The sequence below is a fragment of the Apis florea genome, unplaced genomic scaffold, assembly GCF_048593485.1.
Source record: "Apis florea isolate Af1SG1 unplaced genomic scaffold, ASM4859348v1 contig_2495_pilon, whole genome shotgun sequence".
Classification (NCBI taxonomy): Eukaryota; Metazoa; Arthropoda; class Insecta; order Hymenoptera; family Apidae; genus Apis; species Apis florea.
In genome coordinates this window covers 3,474,633-3,492,500 of record NW_028256595.1, presented here as the reverse complement: position 1 = coordinate 3,492,500, position 17,868 = coordinate 3,474,633, and the positions used below count along the sequence as shown (strand labels likewise).

General features: G+C 40.8%; 2 protein-coding genes across 3 annotated transcripts in view; both read left to right on the top strand.

Moving 5' to 3' along the window:
- Positions 1-470: 470 nt before the first annotated feature.
- Positions 471-8,082, top strand: Tsp74F (Tetraspanin 74F). Its single transcript, XM_031918674.2, has 7 exons — positions 471-1,282; positions 5,587-5,682; positions 5,763-5,957; positions 6,055-6,225; positions 6,367-6,450; positions 7,168-7,308; positions 7,593-8,082. Exons 2-7 carry the CDS (start codon positions 5,605-5,607, stop codon positions 7,638-7,640), a joined length of 717 nt encoding a protein of 238 aa, XP_031774534.1. The 5' UTR covers positions 471-1,282; positions 5,587-5,604; the 3' UTR covers positions 7,641-8,082.
- A 5,428-nt stretch (positions 8,083-13,510) lies between these two features.
- The window catches only part of LOC100867417 (uncharacterized), a 31,029-nt gene continuing 26,671 nt past the window's right edge, over positions 13,511-17,868 (top strand). The window contains exon 1 of one of the 2 annotated variants that reach the window (XM_086906470.1): positions 13,511-13,866. In XM_086906470.1, the coding sequence (XP_086762596.1) occupies positions 13,829-13,866 (38 nt within the window). In that variant the 5' untranslated portion in view covers positions 13,511-13,828. The remainder of the gene's footprint in view (positions 13,867-17,868) is intronic. The other variant, XM_086906471.1, reaches the window with a different exon arrangement.

Genomic DNA, 17,868 nt, shown 5'->3' with positions numbered 1-17,868 from the left:
AAATTAATTATTCGTATTACTTCCAAAATTCCAAATATAGATCATTATCTGTTATATCACATTCTATATAAATTAGTATATTTCATGAAATTTCTAAGAAGAAAAAAAATTATGTATACATATATATATATATATATGTATATATATTTCATTTTCACGAAAAGAGATACAAATATTCATTCAGAATTTTAATAGATTATAATAGATGATTCATATATCAATATTATTCACAAATTTCATATAAATTTCATAATGACCTTTCTTTTATTAAAGGAGAAAATTCATTAATTAAATCTAGTAATTCTAAGAATTCAATCGAATATTGTGTTATTCAATCGTGTGGCGTGCATTCATTTGTTTATTTGTTATACCAACTTAGGAATGATACACAACTATCGAATAAGTTCAAATAAATTGGACCTAGATTACATTGATATATATGGTAATAATCATACATATCAATAACTGGTGACACAAAGGACTTGTTTCTTGTGATTAATACAGGTTTCTGTAAATATATATACAACATTCCAACATACATACTCCATCTGGTATACAATGTGATATAAGAATATAAGATCTATCTCATTGCATATACATATATCTGACACGCAACGGTCAAAGACGCAGTCGTACCCTACTTTCGGTAGCTCTGCCCCTCTCTTTGAAGCATGGATTCTCCGAGCATCGAATCGCACGATATACGCAGCATATGTAGAGACGAGAATTTGCGTTGAATATGTACAGGTATGACAACAAGGACACTATAAACGATGGCTCGTGGTGGAAAAGAGAGATTTAAGTAACACAGAAGAGGAATGGAATAAAAAGAGAGAGAAAGAGAGCAAGAAGAAGAGAGAAACGAAGAAAGAAATAATATGAAAGAGAGAGGGAAATAATCAGGGAGCTGAGCAACACGGTGAAGGAGAGAGAAAGAGAGGGAGAAACAGAAGGGAGCAAGAGAGAAGTCGTGTCGGTTTTACCATTTCAGTTTCACTCAGACCCGGCCTGAAATCGCGCGTGTCTACGCCGATACTCGAGCCCTAACTTTGTGCCTGAAATAAAAGCGATAATTATCCAAGTTATCGTGCTTTATTGTTATTTATATTATTTAAGAAAATTGTGAAACCAATGATTTTTGCATTTCACTGTTGTCAAAATAATATCTGATCGTGCTACGTGAAACGGTGTCACGTTTCATCGGTGAAAGAAATTGTTTATCTTTCGTTTGCTGCAAATATCGGTGACGACGAAGACGAAAAAGACTGACATACAAAATCAAGTGAGTAACGTTCTTTGATTATCTTTTCCAATGTTAATTGTCAATTATGATCAATTATATGTGATTTTAAGTTCTACCGAGATAAAATTGTACTTGATTATCAATTTTATTTTTAATTGTGAACGATCAATTGTTGTTTGTGATATTTTTCTTAATTTCAATCACAATATTCATCTAATTGTTCGCCATAAATTTATTTCACGAAGCTTTTATTTTACGGTGAAAAATAAAGCAATTCATTTCATACAAATTATAAATGCGAATCTGTCAGAAAATTCAATTTCATCTTATCTAGCCAGTCGATGGTAATATTCGGATTAATTCATTTATTATTCACAAACATGAATCCCAAAAAATTACGGTGATGTTGCAAGTAGTGATAGTTTGTGTTACGATTGCGATTGCGTTTCGCCATATCGCGCGAGCAATTTCGATTTCGAATGATCGATCGTAATGAACGATGTTTTCTCGCAATGGCGCATGCGTATTATGTACATTTACAAATTTATACGAGAATAATCGTAGTAAAATACATTAATATCATATATTAAATAAATCATCAAAAATCATCAATTATTACAGTCAGGAATTTCCCGGTGTCCATGTTGTTACGAAGCATGGCATTGTTGCGATCGTTTGCTTTATGCGTCGTTGCAAGGTAAGCCAAGGAAAGAGCGCGTAATTGTAGACGCGAGAGCATCGTGAATGCGAGTTCTGGTTATCGTAGAAATACTCTGCAGACTGTGTGAAACCCGTTGACCTCGGTTACAACATAACTTTCGACCAACTGATCGAAAGGAACCCTTCCTTTAACTTTTTTTCGATCCTATCAACCTTTTTTTTCTTTTCAGGTTAGATAGTGTGCGTGTGTGTGACGTATTGTGATGTATTTCGATATCGCGTGTAACTATTCAATTCTGTATATATAATATGTGTACAAATGTCTGATTTAATCTTTATTGGCAATGTGCCAAATCTTTGAACGCTGACTCATTTCTTAGTAAATAATTAACCGAAAGCTACAAATTAGTCTGTGATATTGTGATGACATGAATTCAGTGTAAGAAACGTGTTTTTAATCGTTGACTTAATCTTCGATTTTATTCGCTAAAATATCCTAAAAACGTTTTACCAACACTCTACATTCTTAAGATTTTTCACCGTCGCTTCATATTTTTCACATAAATCAACAAACGTGTCTCGTCACTGTTTTCGAAGAATTCATAATAAATAACGACTTCTCAGTGAAACGCATTGCTGATCGTTTAACATAATAATTTTAACATAATAGATTAAAATTTCGCACGATTAAAACGTAAAAAAAAAAAAAAAAAAAAAATTAATTACAATGCGAAGAGGATGATTTAACTATTACTATTATTCTACATCAATTATTAGTAAAAAAAATTCTTTATTTCTTTTATTATTAATATTTAAATAATTAGCATCGATTTATAAATCGTTGTATCGTAAAAAAAAAAAAAAAAATTTTATTTTTTGATGACGAGGGCGACGAGACTCGGACGAAATGTGATCAATACGCATTGAAGTCGTTCAAACGGTCGCAATTACGAGGCGGAAAGGAAACTACACGTCGCCCTAATTAAGTTAGTACCACCCCGATGGTCGGTTACTCCATCGTCCAGGATGAGGAAGGAAGCATTTCGATGACGTCATATACTCTTTAGTTGCTTTAGATATTATTTTTATGTTTTATATTGCTCGTGGATTACTTAATGCGAAGGGAGACGGCACTTTCTCTCTCGGATAACGTGTCTTTGAGGCAGTATGTCGATGCGTGACCGAGCCTACTCTTCTCGAGGAGTAGTAGCTCTATAGCTTGTTGCAAAACCGGTGTTGTCCTTCCAGCTCACGATATCGTGGCACTACATGGTGTTGTTACATAACACTTACGCGTTTAAGGTGATTCTTAATTGTCGTTCATCGAATTACGTCCTGTTGCGACAAGTTCAAGTAAATTATTGTCGTGATTGATTGTGGATTATCGGATCTAAGCTAATAAAAGATAAAAGAAATAACGGAATTAAAATTTTAAGTTATTGATCAAGTTACATGACACATTACGAGGTAAAACAAAGCAGGCTCGCCCATGATAAAAATATCGATAAATGCGAGCCTAATTATGTATGTATACTATACACGCGATATCACGTGATTTTTTTCGTGATGAACATTTTATTAATTATGATGTAAGTTTAATGCAAGAGTAAGTAAACAAGCGTGTGTTTACCTAGTTACCAGTTAATAGCACGAATATGTAATATAACGTAATTTCTGTGTTCCAAGATTCACTTTTATTATCTTCAATGAACAATGATCGAAGTGGCATTGACGATTGTCAAGGATTTGTGTGCGATTCTATCAGGATAATCTCTTGAAGAGAATATTATTTGTTGATCCTCCGAATAATCTTCTTTTGTATAATATCGGAATGAATAGCTTCTATGATGAATGATATAGGTACCAGCATTCTCAACCAGCATTAGCTATTACATCATCCTTATAAAATGCGCGATATTTGACTGTAATAGTTGATGGAAATAACAAATTAAAAAAAAAAAAAAAAAAAAAGAAAAATAATGTAATTTCATGGATAAAATGGATAAAATACTTTAAAAACACCCAACGTCATTATTTCCTTGAAACACGATAAGAATCGTTATAACGAATATATGTAATTAGTGAAAAATCTAAATATTCACGCGCACGCACGTGTCCAGGAAGATGTATGAAATAATGTTCCTCTTTTTCCTGTTACACCGGCTTTGAAATTTTTCGAGTTTTCCTCATCTAGGTCAAATCCGTTGAAGGAAATTGCGCGAGATTACGTGTGATAATTGAATAATTCTCGTGATCAGCTAAGAATTCGCTTCCTCAAGATTCAAGATTGCGTGCTTTGAAATGCCACGATAAAAATCATAAACAAAAAAAAAAAAAAAATATCACAGGTCGATGTAATGAGAATTTGAAAGATTAATCCTATCTTAACGATTCTATCTTCTCTTAAGTGCTTATCACGAGTATATTAAATTCCTCCCTTCTCTTTTTATCTTTCTTTTCTTTAATGCAATTTTTCGAGTACTATGCATAAAGCGGAACCTAAATTAGCTTCGTATAATTTCCGATATCGATAAGGTATAATATAATATTAATCACCGATTTGAAATGACCTACTTCTCTTGGCCTCAAGAGGAATTACTCACGCCCTCATCTGAACGAAGGTCATCATTCATGGTGGTTAACAGGTGCGAAGAGAACCCGACCGATATCCTATCACCGAGGCTTTTCTGAAAGGTTTGAGGAACATTGAGGAGAGCTCGATACTCGCGTACATATCAAAATCGTGCGATCCCTTACGTCACGTAAAATAAATCCATGAGTTAGTTACGAAAATAATGCGTGATCGTACTATCATGTGTTTTTCTTAACAATAGAAAGGAATATTAGTCATCGTATCAGCGTATGAAATCTTGAAAACATGACGCATTTAACTACGGGGGAGGAATTCGCGCGATTTATTTAGCTGTATCTGGGTTATTTTTCCTCAATGATTCATTCGATGATTTTATATAGATGAATAGGAATACGATGGAGTAAAGTTTTTTTTCTTTCGTTTTGGAATTTGAAATCGCATACGACACAAAGTTTCGTGTTGAAACAAAAATATTTAGGTATCAGTTAGATTCAGATTCGGTGGAAAATTAATGACGAATGTAGCAAATATATCTTCGAAATGTTAGATTATATCGATTTGGGACACAATTTTATCTTTACGCATACTTTTCAAGTATGCATAGCGACATAATTACGGCCAATAACAAAAATGTGGGTCGACGGAAGGGAAAAATTGAGGACGAGTTTTATGAAATTACGAAAAATATACCTAAGGTACTGTCGTGACATCAGTGCGGAAATAAATCAACTAGGCAACGTCTGATTAGACGTCTTCGAGAATTATAATGACTAAGATTACGCGATCGTTCCCTGTACGGATATAGAATCTGCACTGTTGCACTTGCAAAATAACATTCCGATGCTTTCCAAGTATCACCACCTTGATGAAGGCCTTGCATGTTTTTATCTAATTCACAGTGTCAAATGTATAGTTTTGCAATTGCATCTCAAACTGACTGCATTCGAAATTACATGTAAATTTGTCGATAAAAATAATTTACACGTCGATAATTTACGATTTCTCCGTCTCTTCGTGTTTATTTTAAAACTTCACAGTTTTCTGAATTTTTAAATTGATTTATTTATTTTTCTTTTTTGGTTGATCGCAGATCGAAGAATAAGGAAAAATGGGATACGGCACAGAAATGGATGGCTGCGGTCGTTGTATGAAATATTCCTTGTTCTTTGTGAACTTAGTAATTTTCGTAAGTATTTGAAATAATTAAATTATCGTTAAAAGATCTTTCTAATTAGTAATGATATTAATATGCAAATAACTTTTTAGATCGGTGGAGTGGCGATAATTGGATTAGCAACGTGGGCTCTGTTGGACAAAGTACCATGGATAGGCGAACTAGTAGGGAACGATTTGCTAACAGGTGCTATTTACGTTCTATTGGTCGCTGGGATCATCGTTGCTCTAACGTCGTTCTTCGGTTGCTTAGGTGCATCTCGAGAAGTTAAATGCATGCTTCTCACGGTAAATTTGATTATCCCATGCTCCTGTGTTTTTAACAAACAAAACTTTATTGATTAAATTATGTAACGCTTAACCAAAAAAAAAAAATTAATTTCAGTACTTCATCATCGTGTTCCTTCTGTTCGTAACCATGTTAATTGGCGGAGTGCTCGCGTACGTGTTCCGTGAAAAACTAGTGAACACGCTTGAAAGGGAAATGACGAGTTCGATGAGAGTTTACGATAGTCGTAAAGCAGTTAGAGAGGCATGGGATATGACACAATCGAAGGTAAGCGCGAGATAAGAAATAATTCTCGCGACAAATTTTTCGCGGATAATTTATTTTGAGTATTCATAGACAAGATATTCGTCTGATTTTGGACTAATATATCTTTTTTTCCTTTTTCCCTTTACTCTCATAATTTTTTAGCTCCATTGCTGTGGCGTAAATGGTTGGAGAGATTGGGGACTCAGTGTACCGCAGAGTTGCTGTCGCGAGATTCAACCTGGACAGGTAAAGATTAATTTTCTTAACGAGCTCGTTCTCGGAGTCGTCGGCGAATCCGTGCATATGTAATTGCAGTAATTAGTGATTTACGTGGGATACTCATCGCGCACGAGCCATCGTTATACGAGTCTAGCGTTATTACCTCGATGAGATTCAATGATATTTCAACAACCGAGAAAGAAAAAAAAAAATGAATCTGTCTGGCGCTCGAATGTAATTGCTTTCAATTTGCGTCTATTTGCATAATTCATGAGCGAATGGTTTACAAACAACAAGGGTGTTCACGCCCTTTGTCGCGTCAATCATGTATTTTTCGCTAAAAAAAAAATAGAGAGAGAAAAAATCAGAGAAAAACAATTTTTTACATTCATTTTTATTTAAATCGAAAAACAATGGAGAATACCAACAGTCGATTCGGTAGATATCTACCATTGTATCGACCAATGATAAAAACTCGTCTCGACTACGAATCTCAATCTCTTATATTTGCAATTCGAAATCGTGGATCGTTAGGAAAGCCCGATTCAAACGATTCTGCACGGAATTTCGAAACATCGGCCACGACCTATCGATTACGTTCAGAAATGCAACAACCATTCCGTGGTAATCTGTTAATCGGACCTCGAGTCTGCAGCTTTGCCTCTCACGCTTTCACATCGATTTCGATCGACTTTCTCGAATCGAATTGTTTCTCATGGCGACCCGATCGATCTTATGTTGCAGCGATTCAACTGCAACGCTGGACCAGACACGGTGAACCCCTCGAATGCCTATCTCGTCGGTTGCATCAATGGAACGAAGATTTACATGCAGAAGCATGCGACAATCATGGGTGGCGCTGGTATTGCAGTCGCGTGCTTGATGGTAAGAGTTTCGCCGTTTTCATTTGCATTTTAATGCAATTTTGACGCTAGTGAAAATCCATTAACAAATGCGTTTCCATTGAGCTCTGCCAATTCGCCAAGAGAAACGCTTTTCCTTTCTTCTTACTTTCGAATATTGCGATAATTATGATGTTAACGTAACATCGATCTAATTACATTGTGCTTTTTCTATTTTACAATTTTTCTTGGTGAAAATTAGATATATGATTATTTTTCTTTTTATAATTTTCTAATCTTATTATTATTATTTATGTTTCTTCACAGTTTTTCGGCATGATTTTCTCGTGCATTCTCTTCAAATTGATAGAATGACAAGAGAATAGCGTGCTTTAAAAAGACAACTTCATTCTTCGCGTCTAAACTAACGAAGAGGAAGAAGTGGATGTCAGCCGTCCTCGAGCGACTCATGAATTCATAATCAATGTCATCGTCATTGAGTGCACCTAAGCTGAAGTACGAGAATCAAAATGCATCTTCACGCGCATCTTTCCAATGTACAGTTCTCACCATTTTTTCTTCTTTTCTTCTTCTTCTTTTTTTTTTTTTTTTTTTATTTCGTTACATTTAGTATTATACTCGATGTACCTTTATTTCCAGTTTTGTAAGTTTCTAAGAATAATAAGTTGAGTATTTCGGGTTTAATACATAGCGTATTGTATGGTGTATTTATCATATAAATTATATATATATATATATATATGATAATACACTGTGTACCTATGTACGCGTAATAAATATAAAATCTATATACAAATCTTCGTATCAATTTATATTTCGATTATGTCATTGTTATTTTTTAAAGGAGATTATTTTCTTGGTTCGTAAATCGATCGATGACCGTGCAGTACATTGATACTTTCATTGGAATAACAAGAAATTCGACGAAAAATTTCGCGTCATCATTTCAATCGTGTTTTTTAATTCGATTAAAGGAACGTGCACGAATGTTTCCTCGTTGGAAATCCTATTCAAACGTCCCCTTTCGCATTCCCCATATCCTGCCTATCCAACAGTGAAATAGCACGCACGAAATGGTTTATAGGGAGAAGATTTGTCACCAACTTCTGGCTGGTCGAACGAATGTCAAAAGAAGATAAATCACTCGAAATGATGACTTTTAAATATTCTTAAAATAAAGCAATTTTCGTCCCAAACGTTTCATCCTCGCCAATTCAAGTTAAATAATTTAAATAATTTGAAGGAAAAAACTTTTGTTATCAGGATCGATTATTTGTAAGAAATTGTTTGTTGGAAACGACAAGCAATTTTTTATCGGATACAAAAACACGATGGGCCAATTGGAACCGTAGGAGAGCGATGTAAGCTGCGCGTCGATATTTCACACGGTCATCCGGATGTACAGCGGAGGCAAGAAATTTTTGTCCAACACGTTTCGATGTTTCTTCCCTTTCGTTCGAAGAACGTACGATTTTTCGTCGATAATTTAAATCAAGTTGGAATACAAGGAAATGGAATAAATATTTCAATGAGTTTGTTCAAATCGAGGGAGATATAATCGAGTATACGCACAAACTTGCAAAATAGAATTAAAAAATGATAAACCAAACGGCTCGTCGAACGATTGTTCGACGCTCTAATCGAAGTTTAGCGTTTGAAAGTCTGCGTGTTCAATAACGGCCGCCTTCCGCTATATGTTTGCCTACAGCTTATTCACCCCTTTATTGTCAGGCTGCAGCAGGCCTCCTTGCATTAAAGCACGACGGGTTCCCGTAATCCAGGCGTCTCGCCAAAATAAACCTTCGTCGCATTCTATCAGCCTTGCTTTTTATCTTCCGTTTAATTATCGAACGACGGTACAGTCTACGACAAAAGAGTATCCGCGATGAAAATACGCACGATATTATAAAGATACATAGCATTTTTTTTTCAACGTTTCCATATTTTATCACCGAACCAATTCCACTCGGCGAGGAAATATCGTTTCCGTTGAGTTTTAAAATATTCAATGGAGCACGTGTGCGGATAGTTTCTGCCAAATTTCCCATGGCCCCGGGGCAAACCGTACAGACGAGGGAAAAATTTTCACGGATACGGAGACAAGGTACAATCCTTGTCGAAAATTTCTTCTACGGGTTTCAACTCGGGTTCTCTGTCAAGAATTATCCATCGTATCCGCGTTTCATCAAATTTCCATTACTCCATTGTCTATTTTGTCGTTTTTCTCGCGATTCTAATTATTCGTAATGTGTTTTCCACTCGTGTATATCATCGTCACGTCCTTCCTTCCCTTCACGTTTATTCACCCCGGCCAGTGTGTGCGTCACCCTACGCCGAGTAGTCTTTGCGCCAAGGCGTGACTGGCTGCCATTCCGAAGGCGTTCCAACCACCCGTATACTTTTCCATCCTCCTTACTTTATCCTCCTCTTACTTCCTACATATCCATCTTTCCAATCTGTTGCGTCGATTAATCAACAGATTATTATTATTATTATTTTCTTTTTTTTTACGAGGAAGAAAAAGGAATATCCTTTTCCTTCCCCCCTTTTCGTTACCCTCCGACTGGATAAAGCCCTGGTGGCTAATGACTCATCGGCCAAAATCGAACAAACGAAAGAACCCGGAGCTATCCAGATTCATACATTCCACCCACCGTATATTCAACCGTAGATTGAAACTTCTTCCGCGCGATTACTGGCGCGAACAATTCGCGTGCAATCTGCAGAATCGCCCGCTTAACCGCGCCACGAAAATCCGAAAAAGGAAAAAAGTACGTATGGCCCCGTCAGTTTCTCGGTTCGTTTCTTCTTTTCTATCCCTAATTCAAACTCGACTTTCACGATTCGCGCGATTCTCCTCCATCCTCGCGTTATTCCATCGGCCCTCGAGGGCCACACACGCGCGATAAGTTTTCACGCGCCGTTTCCCCATTCTGGAAACGCTGTAACCGTGTCCCACGTAATCCCACGCACGCGTGCGTGCACGTTCGTAACCCGTCCTCCGCGGCGAATAACCCATGTGTACGAGTCATTCTCGCGCGTTACCACAAAGGGTCCTCGGACAATGACGAATGAAAGGCAACGCACTACCGGAGCTATAATACTCACTCGTACTCGTGCTCCAATCCCAGTAACCGCGTGTGTGTGCTGCGCGCACACACTTCCCTCCATTCTTTTCTCGCGCGTTTCTTGTCCCACGTCGGGACAATTGAAAATCGTGCACGAGTCGAGGAAAACGATTGGAATCGGGAAACTAATGCGTCTGCGCCTCCCGATCTGTGCCAACTGTGCTCGTTGCGTGTTCGGCGTTTCGTTGCGGAGGAAATTCACTCCCAATCGTATTCGTCCCTTTTCAACGTGGCAAAGTTTGCCAAGTTCTCGGTTGGTTGAATCTCCAAAGATTCGAGCGTAGTTGCTCGCTCGACGCCATGATTATTAGTTCTTTTTTCTTTTTTTTTTAATGGAAACGATTCGAAAGATTTTCAGCGATAAATAACCGAATCGTAGAAAATTACGAAACTTGATTTTAGATTGCGAAATGGAGGAACGATTTGATCGATTGGACGCAGCTATCTTTGCATGTCTGAGTGGCTTAAAAATTGGATTTCCTGCACAGCGTGTTTCGTCGTTCTTTTCGTTCCTTCTTTTTCTCTTTATTGACATACTTTCCGGCTTGCTGACTCGGTGGTCCCTCATCGGGAGACGAGACGAGGGAAAATAAAGAAAGAAAGAAAGAACGAAAGAAAGAAAAAAGAAATGAAAGGAAAAGAGGAAGAGGAGGAGGAGGAGCATCGGGTGTGGATGCGAGCAGGGACACTCACGGTAGACGAGAGATATCTCCACGTATTGATTTCGTCTCGAGCATTAAATCCGGAATAGAGCGGAACCGGGGGATTCGTCCAGGTGAAACCGAGAGAACTCCGCGGTGCCACTCGAACTCGTCGCTCTTCGCTTGCAAATTAAATTGTACTCGAACTCGGGAAAAGAGGAGCTGTGAGTAGGCCAATGCAATTGGCCCGACCGAACTATTATGCAAGATAACGCGCAACCATTGTACTCGACCAGACATTTTGCTTGTTCAACCTACCAATAAACACCGAGTCGAGCCATCTCCTCGAACTTGTTGCAACGCGTCACAAATAAAATCGTCGCTCTACTAAAGTAAACTTTAACACTTTAATTAGAGCTTATATATGGGCTTCCAAAGTTACAACTCGACTCGAGAGTTAGAAGTTTGCGGCGCCTCTTTCCATTGGAAACGATCGACAACCACGCTCGTGTTCGACGATCGTTCGTCGTGTTTATGAGTTTTTACGCAAATACGATCGATATTACTCTCGAAAGATTGTAAAAAAGAGAATTAAACTTGACTCGCGTTCGTATTTGATTCATCGGTGAGCGCGAAACGGACACGCTTTATTTGGGATGCCAATTAATCAACCGGGCCCCACGAGGGGCGTTTTTGCCGCGTATATACTCTTGGCAAATATTTGCGTTTCACCGTTACCCGTCGCAAAAAAATACAAGCGGCGTTAATTTACTCGGTCGGAACCGCGCGCGCGACTCGGTGGATCCGCGGCGATCCAATAGCATTCTTCGTTCCGAAGCTGGAAATCTCGTGGACTGGAAAGTGGAGCAGCGGGACGAGGCGGGAGTCCTGAACACCTCCTCCTCCTTCTGTCGCGCAAGGGAGTATAGCTGGAGGAACGAAGACGGGGGGAGAGAAGATGGAATTAAATAGGGAGGGAAAGGCAATGACGAAAAGAATCCGGAGAAGTTGGTTCGTGTGCTCGCTTCGACTTCTTTTCCCTGTGCGAGATGATGATGATGAAAAGGGCCGTTGAAAAAGGGTCGGCCGATGAATGGAGCTAGAAACACACGCGTCGTGCACGGTAGATCTAGAAGGATTACACGAACGACGAGTGAAGAATAAATGGTCGGACGGAAGGAGAATAAGATGTGTTTTAATTTCGTCGAGATTAGGCGAGTGTTTTGGAGTAGTAAGAATAAGAGGTGAGGTTTTTTAGCGAGTATTTTTCGTGTAATGATCGGTTGAACGAAGGGTCGGTCGGTTTGGGAGATAGAAGATAATGGAAGAAGGGGAGGAAAAAAGCCGTGGCGTAGAAAGGAGGCTGGGTGCATTAAGAAGCTGCATTTTAAGCTTTCTGCTTCTTCCTCGTTGTAGACGAGCCGATGCCGTTGAAGCAAGAAACGTTCGAGTTTTCATAAAACTTTCTTGTTATTGTTATTCCGATTCCAGCAAGATTTTTACGCTCTATTCAAAACCGTAGCTATATTCTACTTCCACGAAGAATTCACATTGTTTCGAAGGGAAAAATACTATTCTTCTTTTCTTTTTTTTTTTTTTTTAACTCAACATCTTATACTACTACCACCTGATTCGATCTTGGATGAATACGGCGAATAGAGATTCGCGTAGACGCAGGCCTCGCGAGATCCATTTATCGATTCGACGACCGCGCGTTCACGGTCCGCGGAGTCGGGTTGGCTGATGCACGAGGGTAAACTCGGTTCTCAGGATAAAAAAGGAAAAGGGCGGATCGTTTTGTAAGTGATTACAAGATCGGCGATAGATAGGAAGGACGGGCGGAGGAAAATGTATTTGCGTGGTTTCGCTATCCCGATGCCGCAACCGTCCAAGGCGCCCACAAGAAAGTTATTAAAGTTCAACGCGCGTGCTTACAGTGTTCGAAAAAGGGAACATCGTGATCGTTTCGATAAAACCGACCTGCCCCCGTAACTTTTTCGTCGAGAACGTCCAGAGTTACAGAGTTGCATCACGACCGAAAGATCCGCGTAGCCGTTAAAGAGATCGAAACAAACGATTCGAGAACTAGCTGATGCTTCCTCCTATTGACAATTTTCCAACGTACTTTCCATTCGAAACGTATTCTATAGCTCTATATACTAATTTGAAGAAATGAAACAGTTGGAACGAGGAGGAGGACTCCCCCTTTTCGGAACGAAAACAGTCACGCGTGTCGATCGGTGGAAACTGTCCGACCATCATGTGAACGGAACCTTAGGTTCCGTGGCATCGACACCTGGTTGTGAACGCGCCAGCCAGAGAGCCCGGCAGACGGTCTGTTCCGTCAATCCCCACCACGGGCACAGCTACCGGGCTCCTCCGCTGCGCCACCACCACCACCACCGCCACCACCACCCAGCATCGGCCACTACCATGGAAACCGACGAATGCGCATTCTGACTTCAGTTCAGCGGACGGTTTCAACCTGTCGAGTCGTGCAGGTGTTGGCAAACGGTTGTTGCCATCCACGGACCGATTTCATCCGCGGATATTCCCTCCGGGGAAACGAGTTCGCGGAATAAGTAGACGGAGGATTCGCGAGGATCAACGAGGATCGTCTCGCTCTCTCTCTCTCTCTCTTTCTGTGGCTTCGACCAACCTCTCCTCCCCTCCCTCCCCCCCGTTTTTTCGCCGGTGCCACGGCGGGAAAACGGGCGTGTGTTAAAAACGGGCCGTGTTGGCGTAGAAGGGCTGCGATTTATGGAACCACCCCATGGATAATAACATGTCGACTGCCGCCTTCATGCACCGGTATGGGATATACTTTTAGATCGATAACTGCACGCAAACACGTCCCACACGCGGGCTAACCTCGTCGTCGTGTGTCTCTCGCTCTCGTCCCACCGACGATATTCCCACCCGAAAACAATTTCCACCAAAATGTTGCCGGTTCGATCGATCGGTTTGTTGCTATGCAGCAGAGGAGGGGGATTGGCGGCGATATACACGGAGTTCGTCAAAGTCGTCCTCGGAAAGAGGAAAGAAAGCCGGTGCGGTTTCGAGAGACCCGGCTTCATCGTGTCCGATCTAACTATCCCTACACCGCTACGATTTTATTACACCGTTCTACGCGACCAAGAAACGCGCCCACTTCCCGTCCGCTCCGCCAATCGATTTCACCCAACTTTTCAACATACAGGGGGAATAATCTTTCTCGTTATTTCGCGATTGTACACGGAGGAAATTTAAATTTTCCCCGTTTTCGACCGTTTTCCGCGAGACACGGATATATCTGTGCGCGCGCGTGTGTGTGTGTATATATATATATTGGAGGGTGTAGCGCGAGAGCGGAGGGAGAGGAAAAAAAGAAAGACACGCATTTTCATCGAGCGATCGTTGTTTGCACAGGGCGTTGTTACCCGCCACTTCACCCGTAATCGAATCTTTCCATTCTTTCGAAAAACGACGAGAGAAAATTCCGTCTCGCGTATACGTGATCGATAACTCTCTCCGCTGCAAATCCATGGATAATAATTACGTTTCAACGATCGCGGGAACATCCTCGAACATCAATCCGTTATTACTTCCATTATATATCCATCCATGTATTCAATATTTTTCTCATTCGAAGAAAAAGAAGAATCGGACAACGAAGCATTCCCCTTCGTTATCGATATTTCAAAATACGTGGATATTTCGAAACAACGTCCATTTCGACGAGGACGTTCGCGCGTGTCCGTAATTCCAGTCCAGGCATTCCATTAACCTGCATTTTCACGAGTAGCGTCACCTGTTCGGTTTCCCCGTGAACGACATCACGATGTCGAATCGGACCAGCCCGCTTTCCTTGAACCTGCGGATACCGCAGCCATTGACCGAGGAGGCTTATTCCTCCGTAACGAAAGGACCTAAGTGCGGTCATTCTCTATTCCTCTTCTCTCTCTCTCTCTCTCTCTCTCCTTCTATCCTCCCTACCCCTTTCCTCTCTCACTCCACCTCCCTTTCTCTCTCGTTCCCCGCCTCCCTCTCTCTCTCTTTCTCTCTCTGTCCCTCGCGCATTCTCGTGCTCGTCGCTATCTTCACCGCTGGTGTCCCAGCCTCATTTGAATATCAGACTGACGCACTCGATTTATCGAAGGCCACGAAAAATGATTACAAATAACGGCGGTAAGACGCGTATTTCAAGTTTATCGGGAACCCGTATTGCGTATCGGCCGTTTCGCGTGCAACGACATTACGTACGATACTTTATTTCATTGTTCGAGTCGTATCGTATCTGTTCCTTTCCGTTTCAACGTTTTCTCTACTCGTGTCGTTGAATTATCCGCGCTGTAATTGGAATTAAATCTCTCCATTCTCTTCTTATCTTATTCGAAGTGATTTATATATATATATATTTATTTATTTTTAACATATAACAAATAACGGGAAGAGGTATATATATATATATATATATAATAATAATGGCGAACGGAAATAGACAAACATCGAAATGAATATTCACCGGAGAGAGGATAGCATCTCTGTTCCTATGATAAACAACAAACTCATAGAGAAACGCCCGTAGCAAACCAAGTTAACGATCCAACGTAACGCGGAATCACGATGGCAAAGAATAAAACACAACGGCCGCCGACTTCCTAGTGGAGGAACACGCCCTTTTTCGTTGCCCGTGGCAAGACGTCGAAACGACGACGAGGAGGATACCGTGAAAGGGCGCGGATTACGTAACGAGCGTAAGAGACATTAGGAATGTTTATAGCGAGAGATGGACGATGGCGGTAGCGAGGAGAAATATTTTCTCGATAGTGCACGAGCGTGTGGAACGATCGTTCCGAGCAGCCGCTTAGTCATTCCGCATTAATTCCAGCCGCGTTACCCTCGTCGTATCTTTGATCCCTCCACAGCTTATCCAAAGTGCATCCTCGTGTTGGGAATGGCCCCACGTTGTCCCGTGTCTCGTACCCGCTCGAATCGATACATCTGCCACGGCGTACCGAGGTCATCGTAATTCTCCCCGACTGAAATTCGGATTGGTCGATCTGCCGATTGCGCGCCAAGTTTGAAAACATTTTTTTCTCTTACGATTATATATATATATATATTGGAAAGTTGGAATATATACAATCGAATTTAGATTAAATGGAAGAATCTATAGATACAGAAGAAGATTCGAAAAAATCAGAGCTTATCCATTGCTTATTTTGGATTCGCGACAGATCAGGATTCCCGATATTTCCAATCATTGTGTTTTTTTTTTCAAAGTATCGTGACACGAAACTTACGAGCGTTTCGTACTCGGTTTCGTATCTTTTTCTTCTCGTCTTCTTCTTCCTCCTCCTCCTCCTCTCTCCCCCCTTTAAGTTGTAACGACGACACGTAACAGAGGAACTCTGCTTTAGGCGTGATCGAGAATCTCGATACGAGTCGAAGCGTTGGTATTTCAGCGTTGGAAAAAAAAAAGTAGATGTTCGATATGAGTGGCGCGAGGCAGCTATAGAAAACGGGATTACGAGGAATTTATCGACTTTCGTTCGCGCCTACCGCAGATATCTCCGGTTGGCGATCGTGTGTCGCCTCGAATTCTATGGACGTAGAGACAGCTACCGCGAACGGGACGGTGTCTCGTATGACTTATATACCGAGAAAAGTCTACGATTCCTGTTACGTGTATCGTTAGGAACAGTTATTTTTTCGATGACAATAGACTTGAAAATGTGGCGCTCGTCTAACGAATCGTGCGTGAACGCCATATACGAACGAACTTTCGTATTCCCCGTGTGTAAAAAAAAATCTCTGATCGGGAGGAGGACGTTAAAATAACAACGAGAGAGAGGATTGGAATACATTTTTTCCGAGGAAAAGAATTACTCGAAACGTTTTAAACGGGAATCCAGAGAAGAGGAGAAGATTGTGTAACTGGAGCAAGCGATAGAGAAAAAAAAAAAGGGGAACGCGAATACCACTGGTCGCAACCGGTCGTCCTCTCTATTTTTCCGGCATAAGCGTGACACTTGGCGAAAGAATAAGGCCGTAGTCGCGGTCGTATTAGGGCACGGCGCGTTGTTGGAGGCGCATTCACACGCGATGCTCGATACGACGAAGCGTTTGCAGCCCGCGTTACGTCCCCCTTGGACGAGTCCCGTGGTAACGGCGAGCGCAAAGTGAAACTCGCCCAAGGTTTCCTATAGGGTTACACGGCCATCCACGAGAGAGTGGCCGTGTGCCCTGCCTCTCTGTCCCCTTTATGCTCTACCGAAACGAGTTTTACTCGTTGCACGATATCGGTTACCGCCGAGCCCACCATTCGTTACTTACGTGCAACCCGGAAAAGACCGATCGATCGGAAGTGGCCCACGCGAACTTGAACCGTAATCGTGGCGCTACACTTGGAAAATCGTTTCGGTCTCCAACCAACGAGTCCCATTGAAAATATTTCAAGCATCTTTTTCGAGAGTGGTAGTAGATCGGTACGTTTGCGTAGAATTTACAGAGTTAATAGAATAACGGTGATGAGTAAAATAGTGAAAAGATCGCGCGCTCGATTTCTAAACAACGGAGATTCTCCTCCTCGCGTTTAACCGATTTTTCGTCCGATTGAAAGAACGCGTTGGGAATCGGTTTTCACCTCGCGATACTTTCACGATTATCACAGAAAGGACTCGCGCTCGCTTCGTGAATGATCACGCGCGTCGAATATGAATGAAGAAGAAGCTCCCATAGAGCGACCTTTTTCAATAACGTTTACGGAGTTATCCGGGGAGAGAGATCGCGAGGCGGTTTTGCGTTCCACCGAATCGAAACTAGTTTTAC